Here is a 15,961-nt window from a genome sequence, read left to right on the forward strand (position 1 = left end):
ATAGGAGAAAAAAATAACAACCGTCAATAAAAGTTATTTAATTAAATTATTGTATTTACCTTATTTTAATATATTTAATATTTTAAATGCGACAAAATATATTAACAATTTGAATAAAATTTATATTTAAAATAATTTAATACTAAAAAAGTTAAGGCACTCTATGCATTAAAAACTAATATTACTACATATCGCCTTACAGAGAACAGTTTTTTAATGACTCTTATAGTAAAAAAGATAGATAAAGCTGTTAAAGATACATACATCAATCAAAAAGTTTGCTTTTATACATACTAGAATCTGGTATGATATATCATTTTTCACAGATAATACAAAATATAACTTTATAAATACAAATATATTTCATATTTATAGACTATAAATACATATTTTCATCAACCATAAATATAATTCTTACTTAGTAATGTAATTGTTCACCATCATGTGACTTGTATTTTTAATTTACCACACTTTAGACTAATTTAAATAGTTTTTGATGTAGATATATAAATAAAAATGCTCTTATTTTTAATTACAAGATGTGTTAAGGAGGTACAGATTTTAATTCATAAAGTATCCTGAAAATGACTCAATAGGTAAATAAAAAATATTTGAATTTCTACATAAGTAGTCGCCATTACATACTAATCCGCAATGCCTCATTGTTAAGCGGGATAAAAATTCTAAATATTATTGAATTTATCATAAATCTATTATAGCAATATATAGTTCACTAATCCTCTTATTCATAAAAACAAAATCACTTGCATAGCTGTAAAAGTGGTACTTTTCATGAGAATGTAAACATAATTTGTCAAAACAAGAAGTTCTACTTCATATAAATCAATGCAAATTAGTTTTTTTATGAAAAAGGAGGGAAAAGTTCAGAGTGTAACGTGACAGCACTGATTGACAGGCGAATATTGCCAGTGTATTTATTTTGATCATTATAGTAGTATTACAGTTTTCATTTTATTAAAAAAATTAACTAAGACGTCCAGATCTGGCATCGGTAATTGCACCCCATAGTTCAATGATGAATTCATCGGTAAATCCAAATTCTTGCAAATCACTGTTGTCAATAGCTTCGGCCAGTTGCATCGAGTTCGTTTTGCCCTCGGCGAGATCCCACATTTGGGTTGCGAGTTCGGAGTCATTAATGCCCATGAATGATTCTAAAAGTTCGTTTATTTTCTCTATTCCAGCCTTCGATTTGTCGTCGTGCTGAAGCAAAGTATACTGTTAGTACGAATATTTATAGTGAACGTGCCGTTATTCAAAATATTTTTTCAGACTCGTTACATCACACCGGAAACACAGTTAATAATTTGCTTAAAATAAAATATTTATCAGCGCAAACGCCTGGAGATAGGAAATATAAGATATTTTGATAAATTTTACTTTATCTATGGTAATGAAAGCAGATTATAAGACATTATAACATAGTATATATAATACCAAGTCGCAGTAGCTTTTATTAAACTGAAGCAGTTATTAAACTGAATACTGTATATACGAGGTATAACTGTATTTGAAACGTACGAACCGCATAAAATTACACAAAACAGGAATTTTGATACTCTGTAAAAAAAGGTTCTCCTAGTTTTCAATAAACTATGTATTATTTAACTAATATTACATAGATAATGCCTTTCCATTGCATTATGATCTTTCAAAAAAATTATGCATTTATATTAATTTACCGTTAGTAGAATGTCACTACCCCAGCAGCCTCAAACATATATGTTCTAATAACTTGCTTGTAACCAATAACAAATAATATTATTATTAAAAAAAACATCTTGTTTCATGTTGTGTTTTCCAACCAGTAATAATTTAACGTTATAGCTTCCCTAGTTATAAACGAGATGGCGCTGATTAAGGTTTTACAATATTTATGTAAATAATTAGACTTACCTCATTTTCTATCGTCGCTTGTCCATTGGCTTTAAATCTTAACGTTTCTTTTCCTGAACCATAACTCTTTTTGCCGGATCTCGCTGAACCACTTTTAGGTCCGATACTGCCGAAGCCACTCTTCAGTGGTTCAACAAGTCTAATAGTAAAGGTAGTTCCTAAAGGTATGTCCTTAAGTAATTTCGCAACTTCATAGTGCCTCTTTCCAACCATGTTCTCGCCTTCTAACCTCTCGATATGGTCTCCAACCTGAAAAACGAATTATGAACGTAAACGGCTGACTTTAATAGATTGTTTCCTGTTTTATTGTCAAGCGAGCAGTGACCTGTGGTTAAATGGTCCTCACACAGATGTATAATTTGTAAAGAATAATGTATTAGTCTGTGACCTGCGGTAATCGAACTTACCTTGCCCAAAATCTCTTTAACTAATCGAACGTAAAATATCTTTCAAAGGTGTTTTTTTTTAATGTACTAAAACACTAAATTCAATAGAACTTCTAAAGTGTGTTTTAATATATATTTTGAAATAAATACAATGATTGATATATATTCTAATTCTATGACAACGACATAAAGTAAACGAATAAGTATATTAGTAGCGAATATTTAGTGAACTTCCGTCCTGTGACGTAACGCTCCTTATTTCTTTATGGTCTAAAATTCTCTATTTTTTATTAAGTTATTTATGTGTAAAAAAAGTTTTTATAACTTTCCATTTCATAATAGTCTGTACTAACGAAACAATAGTTCAGGGCATTTGAAAATGGAATTTTCAAATGGGTTATAATCAATATACAAGGTACATCTGCTACATTTATCTGTATTGCAATACTGCTTGGATGTCTCATTTAACATGTTATTGCCTGAGCGCGTTACCAAAGAATGAAATATATATATATAAACACTCACTTCTATATGCGGTATCCGTGATACAATTGAATGTTCTTTTATCCTCTTAATAAATGAATAGCCAGCACCATTGTCAGTAATGGTTAAGCCGAGCGAGTCTTCCGTTTTAACAATTTCGATTTCCTTTGGTCGACCTTTTCTGTGTGCGAATATAAAGTCTTCTAATCCAATTTGTCCCCCTAAAAGTTTCTTCATGTCCACCTTGTGCGAGTTCAACGTGCAGAACAAAATCTGAAACCGTACAAATTTTCGTATTATACAAATGTTGGACGTAGTCTAAGTGTATTATAAATACGGGAGTTTGTGGCTGTCTAATGAAATTTAAGATATGGAAATGAATTTATGTGACTTTTTGAATAAAAATGTGCTGTTTCACTTTAATTATACTTCAGTTGATAGATTGTATAAATACGATAGGTATTTATATTTATTATTTAGTTTGTAGTTCATAGTTTTTAGAAAAAAATACGCAATGCAGAAGAATAAAGCTTGGTTTATAAAAAAAATGGCAAATGCATAAAATCCATAGAACTTAATTTAATAAATATTTGAAAATCAAATAAATACATCTTCATGTGCTTTTTTTCAGTTTCGGCACGCTTGATTTTCCGCGAAAAAGGATACTCCCTACTTTAACTAGAAAAATCTAAAACGTGAGTATTTCTGGACAATGCAATTTGCCAAACATAGTCCTACTTCTACTTTATATCTGTTTCTAAATCTTTTACTGATAAGTTATTTTTTAACATAGGTTATATAACTAAAGTTCAGATAAGTTTTGTTTTCCCTTGTGCGTTCCTACATTTAAGATTTTTCGATTAGGTACTTGTATCATCAAATAAATGTTATCGTCAAGGAATTTCCCGTAGTAAATTGAAGCACATATAAAATTACCCAAGAATCAAAAGTGTTATTGAGGAAAATGTAAAGAAAATTGATTCTTGATTGATAACAGGCATGAAATGCACCTGTAATGTATATAAGGTGTACATTTTAGATATAAAGTAGCGGGCGTAATATTCTTTTATTTAAAAATTGTTTCTAAACTATTATAGAATTAAAAAAGGAGTGTATGTATATAAAGTGAAAACTGTACTGTTACAACGACATCGAAGGGACTACTGATATTTGGTCGTAAAAACCAATGTCGGTGTTATTACAATAGAATTCAGCCGGGACCTTTGATTTTGGTCAATATAACTAGTTTGTTGTTCTAAACGATGTCGTTGTAAACGGTTTTGACTGTTTGACTGTACACTCGCGCAGATTTATTTATATAACGATAAATTTAATTAAGACTATCAGTGCTTCCAGGTAATTTAAAAGTAATTGGTATTAAACTCAAAATAATTATTAATTGATTAATTTTTCGATAACAATACCAAACTAAAAATCTCCAATAAATAAAGCACTTTCATTTTCAATTTAATTAAATTATCGGTAAGATATATAGATCGATAAAACGGAGATAAAAAATTTCACCGACTTCGTCCTTATATTAAATTCAAACCTTTTCGTCTAGAGGTAACTGGCAAAATTTTATTGGCTAACCATATGATCTCTAAAAATACCTATTGTAAATATTTATCGTTCTTATCATTTACCAAGGTTTCTGATTACATTTGCTCCGTAGTAATTTCGTAACGAAACGTTCTCTCAATAGATTTAGAGACAACGAATTGTAATTTGTAGCTAAATATGTAACTTAACATGAGTTAATTATATATATATATATTTGTGTGTGTGTGTTAATAATTAGAATCGTAAACTAAATGTAAGCAATCATCGAACTTGAGGCCAAAATGAGGCCTTTAGTTTGGTCCCACACTCATAAATTGTACACTTATATTGTTAATAGCTAACAGAAGTGTCACTTACATTTAAGAACCCTTAAAGTCAAGTTAACTAACTTAATCAAGTTAACTAACTGTTAATCCAGGACCGCAAACCCTTAATGTTATTTATACGTTTATAAGCTCATGTTTTAATCGATTAAAGCCCCCCATTCAGGCCGACCTACGCTCGCCAATACAGTCCGAGCTGAGATGTAAAGGCCCTTAAGGCCAACAGCGAGATTCCATTCCAAAAAAAGAAGATTAGTTAACACCCAGCTTCAAAGGAGTTTCGTTTATTTGAACTCTAGACAACATAATTTTTACAACATATAAAAGTATATATGATATTTTTAGCTGTTATATATTATTAATTAATGTTTATACCTAAAAGTTTTGATATTATTAATTACTTCGGGAATAACGATTATGTAGTGGTCATTTCGATTTTGAAATTATGTTTAAATAGTTTCTTTAGTAAATGTATATATGGACTGCAAAACTCTCTCAAATTGCTTATATTTATTATATTATACTTTTGTGTAAATTGCATTAAAACACGACGGAAACCCAATATTATTACAATAATTTGTCAAAAATAATTCAGACATTCTGACGGGATCTAGTAACTGTGGAAATTATAACATTAGTACAGATCTATAATTTTACAGAGTATAAAAGCGGTGATAGCTGATACAACAAAACGTTTTCACAGTTCACCTTGACATGAAATTTTATTAGCTCAATGCCTATTAGCGTATTTATGATGATTTTCGCGAGTTTGCCGAACTTGGTTTGGGATTTTGATAATTTTTGTACAATTTATTATTCTCTAGTATTGTGACCACCTCAAATCATAGTACACAGTTGTGTACTTGTATAAAACTTTTAGTTAACACGGTTTGTAATTTTTAGTTAAAACTTTTAACACTAAACCTAAAAGAAACTAAAATATTACAAACCATGTTAACTGACATTTTATATGTAGCACATATTTGTAAATTTTTAGTTACTTTTAACTAAAAGTAGCTAAAAATTTACAAACTGTTAAACGATGGCAAGCCTAACAAATAGTCAAAATAATATTATTATAGACTATTGGCTAAATTGGTTTTGCTAGGGTTATCCAATGGTGGATTGGCGCCTAGTTAAAATTTACATACGTGCGTGTACCCTGTACATAGTTAGTAATTAGAATGCCCTAATTGTCTCGGGTTGCTAGGCAGGCTATCATCTACCTGCCTTAAAAATATCAATGTTCTGTTTTTAGCAATAAATCAGCAGCCGTTAGCTACTTTCGTTTTCTCTCGCTCTTACGGTGATACACAGAACGAGACTTATACTAATATGTACTGAGCGAACTTTTCTTTCAATACATGTTCGACGTAGGCCTTAGGTCGATAACTCATGTGATTTATTTGATGATGAATTTCCAAATTTTTACAACTTTGATTATAATTACATAAGGCTTCTTAACTATATAGGACGTTAGTCTCAAATGATTATAATTTCTGTTGATCCGACTGGCTTCAAGGAATGCGTTGCCACAACACAATTTCCCAATTTGCACGTAATATTATACACGTTACATGAGAACGCCCCAATCTGCAATCGCTTGGGTCGATTCGCTTCCTGACCAGCCACCCGTGCGTACTTCCGAAACGACAAAAATCTGGTCATATATAATATTGCTCAATGTGTTTTTATTCCTAAATAAAAGTTTATCATATATTAATTAATTTTCGATTTGCTTACTTTGCTTGAAGTGAGCTGAAACAAGCTCTAAATAATGTCCATCTTTTAAAGTCAAAAACGTGTTGGTTTCTGAATCTCACTGTAAGTGTTCCACTTTGGTGAGTTATCAGGATGGCAAAGTTGATACAGGAATGTTCTTTTAAATTTCAAAATACAACTTATCGCGTTAAGACCTAACAATTAACGAAAATTCAAAGTAGAAATTTCGCTAATAGCGGTCATAGCAAAACAAATATACTACTACTACTACTTGAGTAGCAAATAGTAGAATTAACCCAACAGTCCAATAGTGGCTCTACAACCTTTGATCTTGGAATTCATTTTTTTCTAATAGTCAAGTAGGTGATCAGTCTTCTGTGTTCACACGTTGTAGACTCTTTCGGTCTAAGGCGTGCGTTTCCTCGTGATAGTTTTTCTTCACCGTACGAACTAAAGTGCATCGTTCCTCCTCGACCTCAAAGATCAGATTGGCACACTCAAGCTAGCAGGCCAACACTGCTCATAGCCTTAACAACAGTGCACCTCTGCATCTATGGTATATCAGACTGTTGGTGGCATACAATCGTTTAGGTGAATCTAAAACTTCCCATCTGTTCTAATTAAAGTACAGAATGCTGCATACCTGGCACCTAATTATGTAACAATGGAGTAGAATGAAAAGGTAATACTATGATATTAAGAAAAACACTTTTCGAACGTGAGTCACCGTGACCACGCACGCTGAAATGCACGCGAAACGTCGGGAAATTTTTTAAAATGAGTGATGTAAGTAATTATAAGTTTTTAATAATAATACATAGCTTTAATCCATTCAAAAAGTGTTTTTCTTAATGTGTAAAAGCTATTTTAACAAAAGACAATACTAAATAGTATGATATGTTTTATAAACATAGTGTACAAGTATGATAAAGATTGATGAAACAGCATTTACGTCCTTGCCATTTTCGCTTGGCATCAATGACCTTTTGTTCACGGTCTCGTTCGACTTTCATGGACATCTTGAATTTATTTAAATACTAATTTCAGAGACATTTTATATTCAGTTTGCACCTAATCGCGTGCCCAATAATTCGTATAATTTGAAACCATCAGCAATCAATGAGTGTCGATTATAGCGGGCCGTAAGGATGTATTCGTATTACTTACAATCGTTTTGAAGATAACCGAATACATGTTATATATAATAATAACAAAGATAAATTATCAAATTCATTGGTTAAAGTCTGTAGGAGAAATATAAATAGTAAAAGCGATTATAATTTAAAATCACTTCTGAAAAGGCATTATATATTTCAGCATCGGAAAGTTTCGGAATTAGGACTTATTAATTTATTTCAGACTTGTATGACCTTTTTATAAGCGATATAGCTTATTTGTACACTTGATACTGTGTTATTTTATACAATAATGCTTATTTCATTTACTATCAATACAATACCGCTTCGAGTACATAAAAGATTTTGTTCACGATAAGGAATTGCAATTCTCTTTCAATATGTTAAATGTTTTAATATATTTACTAGTCTTTGGAAAACGATAGTAAAAGGAAAAATTATGAATAGCATGATTCAGCGTGTTGTTTAAGAGCATTACAAGGAATTACGTCACTGGGCATAACTTCCACGTAACTAACCAACACGCATTGTGAACATCGCTGTCAAGTTCTTCTCGTCTATCTAGTAGTCTTTGTATATGTTTAAACTTGATAGCAGTATTACAAATTTTATATGAGAATTTGTTTAAACAGTTTAACCACTAGTACTAGTTGATACTACTTACTTACTGTATAAGGCATTAATTAATAAATCTATAAACTGTGCTACATGATAAACAATCATACTTTATAAATTATGCATATTATGTGTGAAATGGAATCACAGCGGCGTCTTTACTAAATTGGACCAAATAGCACTTGATTCAAGATATTATAAGGAATTGTTAATGTAAAGGCGATGAAAGGCTTGTATTCCGATATAACCATATATTTATAACGTCATATTACATGCATACAATCATTTTATGTCTCAGTGGCAAATAAACGCGCATCTTTCTTTAACTTTCACTCTTAGATTTAATATGTTTAACTCATTTTTATAATAGTTTTGTGAATACAGTAAGAACATTAGTTATTTTTATATAATAGGGGGCAAAAGAGCCAATAGGACGCCCAAAAAATTATGTCATCGCAACCCACGGACACCGATTTTAGTGGGTGCGTTGCCGGCCTTTCAGGGAAGAGTACACTCTATCTTTGAATAGCTGGAGGTCGTATCTCTCAGGGAAGGCCCCCACCGGGAGTCGATGCCACAGTTACCGAAATTACTGTCGTAACTTTTAATAACTAATAAATGGATTTTGATACTTCCATAAATATTTTCTAATAATATTAAATAAATACATTTATGATGGTTAATACTTGATTGATTTGAATAAAAAGAAGCGAATTGACAACTAAATAAATAAATATAATAAATACCTATATCGGAAGAAACACTTCTCCACACAACAACAGTGACACTGTAATGATTAATACAAATATATTACTATTAACAATATTTGTACTTATGCTATTGATTAGTAATAATAAATACCATAAAAGTAAATAATTCCATACCATATTGTTAGTAGATTAATGGCGGTTGCAGCTGCAATCTTTGTCATAGGTCACAGAGCATAGCAAAATACAGACTATACATACTCATTGGAATTTCTTTTTTATTATAAACATGACGCGTCTTAGTTATTGATATAATATTTTAATATGCATATTTTATAAACTGAAACATAAAGACATCCTGTATTGCTTCGATTACATTGGGGTGGGAAGTTGGGGTTGGTGTTGGTGGGAATCGCTGATGGAGTGAGGTCAGCATTGCCTAGAAAAAGCCAAAAAAAACCTTCTGCTGTGTTACGTAGTGGAACACTAGTGTAAGCAGAACCCCGACCAGTCCGAGTCATCCACGTCCTAGTCGTCCACCCTGGGACCTACTGCAGCCACGCTCACGCGTGCCCACTACCTAGAGCTGCAGATGAGCTGAGGATGCAGGGCAAAAGGCGAATATTCTGCGCCTTAAAACAGAATCCACTCACTAGGGAGGTAACCCGTATAAAACCGAGCATGTCTGGATGCTCTAAAGTGGCAGCCCCACTATCAGACTAGGGCACAGTGGGTTAATCTCCTGCTTGCCTGAAAAACCAACGATTCAAGAAACCGAAACAGTGAGAAACCGGACCGATCTTTTACCGACGACCTTTGGCATTAAATCACGGACACGAATTGCTTTTTGAAATATAAAAACGCTAAGTAACGACACTTGACTAGCACAAGCAGAAGCTGAAATGATAAGATATAATCTACAAATACTTGGTTTAAGTGAAGTGCGTAGAAATGGTTTTGGCGAACTGAGAACGTCCAAAGGCCTAACTCTTCTATACTCCGGGAAGGAAAATGAGGATGACGACCTTGAATATGGCGTCGCTTTCCTCCTCTCTAACTCCGCAAAGAAAAGTCTTTTGGACTGGAAACCGATCTCAGACCGAATCATTTGGGCCCGCTTCAACTCAAGAGCACGGAAGATCTCCATTGTGCAGTGTTACGCTCCCACCAACACGTCTGCGGAGGACATCAAGGATGACTTTTACAACGCTCTAAATGCCACACTTAAAGGTATTAAGAAACAAGATATTGTGATCGTCATGGGAGACCTTAACGCAAAAGTGGGAAGCGAAAACAGTAACTGTGAGCGCAACATGGGCAAACATGGACTCGGAGTACGGAACGCGAATGGTGAACGGTTTATAGAGTTTTGCCAACACCATGACCTGACCATCGGTGGGACACTTTTTATTCATAGAGATGTACATAAGTACACATGGAACTCCCCTGATGGCTCCACGAAAAACCAAATTGACCACCTTGCGATCAGTTCGAAGTGGCGCTCGTCACTCCTCGATGTCCGAAACCGAAGAGGCGCTGATATTGACAGCGACCATCATCTGGTTGTAGCCGAAATGCGACTCAAGATTGCAGTTGCGCGACTAGCTGGTGCCCCTGGTAGAGCTGGAAGAAGGTTTGACGTCACTAAACTGCGAGATCCTGAAATTTTGAACAGGTTCAGGCTTGAACTTCGTAACCGCTTCACTGGACTTCACGCCGACGATGACTCAATAAACGGAGAGTGGAAACGCATCAAAGTGGCCTACACAGAGACCAGCTCTTCTGTCTTAGGTTATACTAAGCACTCGCACGTGGATTGGATGTCACAAGCTACTTAGCAGCTGATAAACGACCGTAGGGAACTCCACCTAAAACTGCTAGGAACCAACGACGAACTACTACAAGCCGACCTCAGACAGCAGTATCGGGAGATTCGTAAGAAGATCTATCGCAGCTCGCGAAAGGACAGAAGGTTGTGGGTTGACGGTATTGCTGACCATGCTCAAATTGCCGCTAGCACCGGCAACATGGGAGAACTGTATAAAGCGACTAAAATCTTGGCAGGAAAGATAAGTCAGCATAAAAAGCCTCTAAAATCAAAAGACGGTCAACTTATCGTAACAGCAGAAGGGCAACTACGACGCTGGCGTGAACACTTCGAGGAAACCTTTCGTCCCACAGCTACGCATAGAGGCATGCAAGACACATTTCCACCACCCAGGCCACTAGACATCGATATCGAACCACCTACACGTGATGAAGTGGAGAGAGCGGTCATGGGTCTTAAGACTGGTAAAGCACCAGGGCTTGATTTAATAGCCGCTGAAATGTTAAAAGCGGACTTGGCTACTACCGTCGACACGCTGACACCTTTGATTGGGAAAATCTGGGCCAGCGAGAAGCTTCCGGAGGACTGGAATAGGGGCCTTCTTATTACTGTGCCCAAAAAAGGTGATCTAAGCCAATGCAGCAATTGGAGAGGTATCACCTTGCTCTCGGCCCCTTCCAAGGATTTCTGCAGAATTATCTTGGACAGGTTGTCTGCAGCCGTTGAGCCTCTCCTTCGCATAGAACAAGCTGGCTTCCGGCCTAACCGCTCGTGTACCGACCAAATTAACACTCTTCGTATCATTCTCGAACAGGCATCAGAATGGCAGAGAGAGATTTATCTTACCTTTGTTGACTTCGAAAAAGCTTTCGATACGTTGAGATGGAGCAGCATATGGTCGCGACTCTCTAACATTGGTGTCCCGCCAAAGATAATTAACCTAGCTAAGGCCAGCTATAGGAACTATTCTTGTAGAGTGATTCACGATGGTCTTGTCTCAGACGATATTCAAGTGCACGCAGGCGTCCGGCAAGGCTGCTTACTCTCGCCACTACTTTTCCTGGTTGTTCTCGACGGGATTATGGATCGCATACATCAGAACCAGCGTCGCGGAATAGAGTGGGGATTAACCAACATCTTAGAAGATTTGGATTACGCCGATGACCTCTGTCTGCTGAGTCACTCGCACCGCGACATGCAATCTAAGTTGGACGAATTGGAACGCGAGGCGGGATTTGCGGGACTCAAAATCAACACCCGGAAAACGAAAGAAATGCGTGTTGGAGTTGAGAATCGCACCCCAATGCGGGTGGGTGCAGAGGACATAGAAAGCGTTCAACAATTTGTTTACCTCGGAAGCGTCGTGTCTGAAACTGGAGGTACAGACGAGGACATCACTTCGCGCATTGCCAAGGCCAGAGCAACCTTTGCACAACTTCGGCCTATATGGCAGTCACGGATGTTGACGCGTCGAATCGATCGTCGATCCAACGTCAAATCTGTGCTGCTCTATGGGTGTGAAACGTGGAAGGTCACCAAACACATCTCGCACCGACTCCAAGTCTTAGTTAACCGCTGTCTTCGCCGTATTCTAAACATCACTGGCCTGAAAAGATCTCTAACGAGCAACTTTGGGAGCGCTGTCGAGAAACCCCGATCAGCCAGCAGATCAAGCGACGCAAATGGAATTGGATAGGCCATACACTCCGAAGGGATCTCAATCATATTCCCAAGCAGGCGTTTGATTGAAATCCGCAAGGAAAGCGGAAGCGTGGCCGTCCCAAACAAACCTGGCGCCGAACAGTTGCGGACGAGGCAAAGAGAGCCGGAAAGACTTGGAGCGAGGTGAAACACGAGGCTCAAGACCGAACGCGATGGAGACTCACTGTGGACGCCCTCTGTCCCACCTAGGGGTTATAGGACATTAAGTCAAAGTAAGTCAAAGTAATGCTTCGACACTTTATGACGTTCAATTACTAATGTTTTTTCGCTGTATAATGCATGTATTATACGGTTTATAAGATTACATTGATGTTTATCTGCCTAATTCATTTATGATGTTATTGATAAGATTGAGGTTTTTATGGAGTTATCTATAACAATTAAAATATTAGATCACCTGTGACTTCCTTTCGACGGTAAAAAAACGAAATATCCTTTTTTGAAAGCGTCAATACGTGATGCAATATCAAAAATTATTGATTAATGTCGTATAATGAATCACCAATATATTTGTTTCAAGTTTTCAGACGTATATATTAGTAATAGCTATTTAAATATTATTAAAATATTAAGTGTTAGTGTAAGTGTAAGTTAATATAATTTAAATATTAAGTGTTCGTATCACGTGATTTCAAGGTAGATAATTAGTTCTAGAGTTATAGAGTAAATATATGTATTATGCACTATGGGTGACTATAGATAAAAGTCCATATAGACAAAAAAAAATTACTTCTTAATTTCAAGATAACTGAATGTGTAATCACTAATTACCAACTTCATTAAACTGGGCATCGTTCATGCAACAGAAATGATTACATAACTTCCTTATTTAATACGCCATATAACATTCTACCTAGTCTGTGTGACGAATGAGAATTATTTCTCATAGCTGTTATAATCTATTGTATTTGGTCTAAGATCTATTACCTAACGACACGGACGACGGAATAATTTTTGCATTATTAGCTTCTTAATATTATTGTTTGTAGTCAATTAGATCCGCTAACAGATATAGTTCAGTTTATGGTCAAATTGCTAAATTTATTATCTAAATAAATCTAGGTGCTATATGTTTTCTATACCATAAAGTGGGTCATGAATGTATAGTTTTAAACACACCATCCGGTTTTAGTTTATTACATCCACGTTAACATTTTCACTCGTGTGCGGCCTAATATATTCAAACCAAATAAAGAGTTCGTTACCTGAGATCTTACTTCGCCCGCGTTGATTTTGGGGCAGACAGAATAACCGTTAAAATTGTCATTGCAAATTAAACTATTCATTTTTTTTGGAAATTAAAAGATGCCAAGTATTATAACTTATAGATCGTGGTACCTGGTAAAAGCGCTATTTAAGGCACTTTTTACCACTCGCCATCACTATGTGGAACCAGCTGTCCACTAAAGAATTTCCGCACTAATTTGACTCAGGGGGTCTCTGAGTGGAGGTATCAATTAACATTAGGTGAAACTCCTGTCCGGTTACCCCCTGTACCTACAATAAACAAAAGATCTTTGCCCGCTTCATGTCATCCATTGCAAGTTCGCGTCTTCGATACGTATCATTAGGATGTTACTGGTTTAATTAAGAGTTTTAAACATAATTATGATTGTGGTTTCAAATGCCACGGACATCAGTATTTAGGTTTTTTTTCTATCGAACCTTTTGATAGACTAACGTTTCTCATCAAAAATTTATATAATTATATTTTATCGATATTTGATAGACGTTACAGTACGTAACAGTTCTAGGTTTTTCTATAAGTAGACAATATTAGTCAACACTAAGACTGTATTATCAACCTTAATAAATAAAATATAGTTAAATGGAAAATATTAAAAAGCTTGCTATCTTGAAAATTTTCTGGATATCAGGTTTCTATAAAGTGCAAAGCAATCAATGATAATAAAACATGTCTTATGAGATCCACTCAGCAATATTTTTAATAGATTGCTTGATTATATTTTTCCATACTAGTAACATTCTATGCTTAGGCTGATTACGTCCCGAGAGTACACGTTATGCATCTACAATATTAATAGATTTGCTAGAATGCCACTAAAATTAGACAGATACATCAATTACTATGATAAACAAAGATACGATGTCCTGGATTACACGAAAAATTACCGTATTTCAAAAGTTTCTATATATCTCTTTTAAACGTGATGTGCGCGTAAATTCGAAAGAACAATTTAAAGATAAATAGTTTTCCGACTCCACTTACACGAATCATACACAAATACCAAAGATGTAGGTATAATGTGTAAATGTATACCCAAAGATTAGCAATCGGTAAGCTTCAAGCTTCTACAAGTAAGATTTCCTTATTCACGGTATAGTCACTGTTATCAATATTATTAATACTTGGAATAACATTCCTTAAATGACTCATTAAGAGAATTTAATATTTCATTTGTTAAACGTTTCTAAGTGTCTATTAGAATTTAATTAAAATTGCAATTAAATTGCCATTAGAAGTACAAAAATTCGTTGATAGAAAGTAAAAATCTTTTTTTAATTTTAATCTTAGGTTTTATTATTTCATTGTAGATATTTAAAATGACACCTTATCAAATTACGGAAATAAGCGTTTTTCATATACGCTTCGTAATTACATTTTTGAATATACAGGCCCCTACCTAATTACTAATGTTGACCTTGACTTTAATTGTTTATAAAGTTAATTTTATCAACTAAACGTGTACCAATGCTGTTGAGCTATTAAGACTCGATACCTACCATAAACTTGAATCAAATGACTACCTCATGATAAATACCAATTATCAAATTAAGTGAATTACTTACATCTTCGGGAGGGAAGTCATAACATTCTGCTATTTTTTGATACAGTTCCTTGACATTAGCAAATCCTGATATTAAGCCAAGGGGGCTTCCCTGTGCCTGTTGACAATGAAACACTAACTGTGTCTTTTGTCCATTGTTGTTATCAACACCGTTAGATTGATTGTGTACTTCTTCCACAGGAGGGGGCGGCACCGGTGGAGACGCGTATTTAGAAGTTTTCTTCTTAAATAACGACATGGCGAAGTAACGGTAAAAATAAGGTTTCTTTGGTATCAAGTTCAAAACTCACTCATTACACCCGCGCACTGTAAAATTATAATCACTATGAGAACATTAACAGCAATCAACGCGTCATACTTCACGATAACTTATCAACCAATGATATTGGACGATAAGATTATGGCACACTATAAAAACATTATTTAAAGACGAATGCCGATGGCGAAGGCTAACAAATTAGACGTTTAACCAAGAGACCGCCTGATGTGTGACTGAGTGAGGAGTGAGGAATGGGGAGTGCCGAATAGCGAACTGCCGAGTGAGGACTGAGGAGCGGAGGAGTGAAGGGTATTCGTACAATGCGTGGCCCGCATGGCTCATTTTACGTTTGAAAAATATTTTTTTAACAGCAGATACGTCATTTTTATTAGTTTATTATGATTCCTAGCTGTTTTTAATTGTATATAGGCACGGTATTGTTAATATTAAAGGTTTGCCAGACAGGATGATTTTATTGTTGTCAAACATG

The 15,961-nt window shown here is 34.9% G+C and overlaps 1 protein-coding gene across 1 annotated transcript; it reads right to left on the reverse strand.

The window, feature by feature from the left end:
- Positions 1-139: 139 nt before the first annotated feature.
- Positions 140-15,693, reverse strand: LOC123707214 (PDZ domain-containing protein GIPC3). The gene is made up of 4 exons (XM_045657079.1): positions 15,214-15,693; positions 2,829-3,059; positions 1,918-2,166; positions 140-1,224 (listed from the first exon to the last, which is right to left on the reverse strand). The coding sequence occupies exons 1-4, from the start codon at positions 15,448-15,450 to the stop codon at positions 985-987; spliced, it is 957 nt and encodes a 318-aa protein (XP_045513035.1). The 5' UTR covers positions 15,451-15,693; the 3' UTR covers positions 140-984.
- Between the last annotated feature and the right edge of the window lie 268 nt (positions 15,694-15,961).

Source organism: Pieris brassicae, chromosome 3, assembly GCF_905147105.1.
Source record: "Pieris brassicae chromosome 3, ilPieBrab1.1, whole genome shotgun sequence".
Classification (NCBI taxonomy): Eukaryota; Metazoa; Arthropoda; class Insecta; order Lepidoptera; family Pieridae; genus Pieris; species Pieris brassicae.

What these genes read in the sequence shown, in the direction of transcription:
- LOC123707214 (XM_045657079.1), bottom strand. Translation starts at nt 15,450, where the DNA reads ATGTCGTTATTTAAGAAGAAAACTTCTAAATACGCGTCTCCACCGGTG. An exon ending in CACGGATACCGCATATAGAA is followed by an intron (nt 2,167 to 2,828) that starts GTGAGTGTTTAT and finishes TTCGTTTTTCAG; the next exon opens with GTTGGAGACCATATCGAGAG. An exon ending in AAGCGACGATAGAAAATGAG is followed by an intron (nt 1,225 to 1,917) that starts GTAAGTCTAATT and finishes ACTTTGCTTCAG; the next exon opens with CACGACGACAAATCGAAGGC.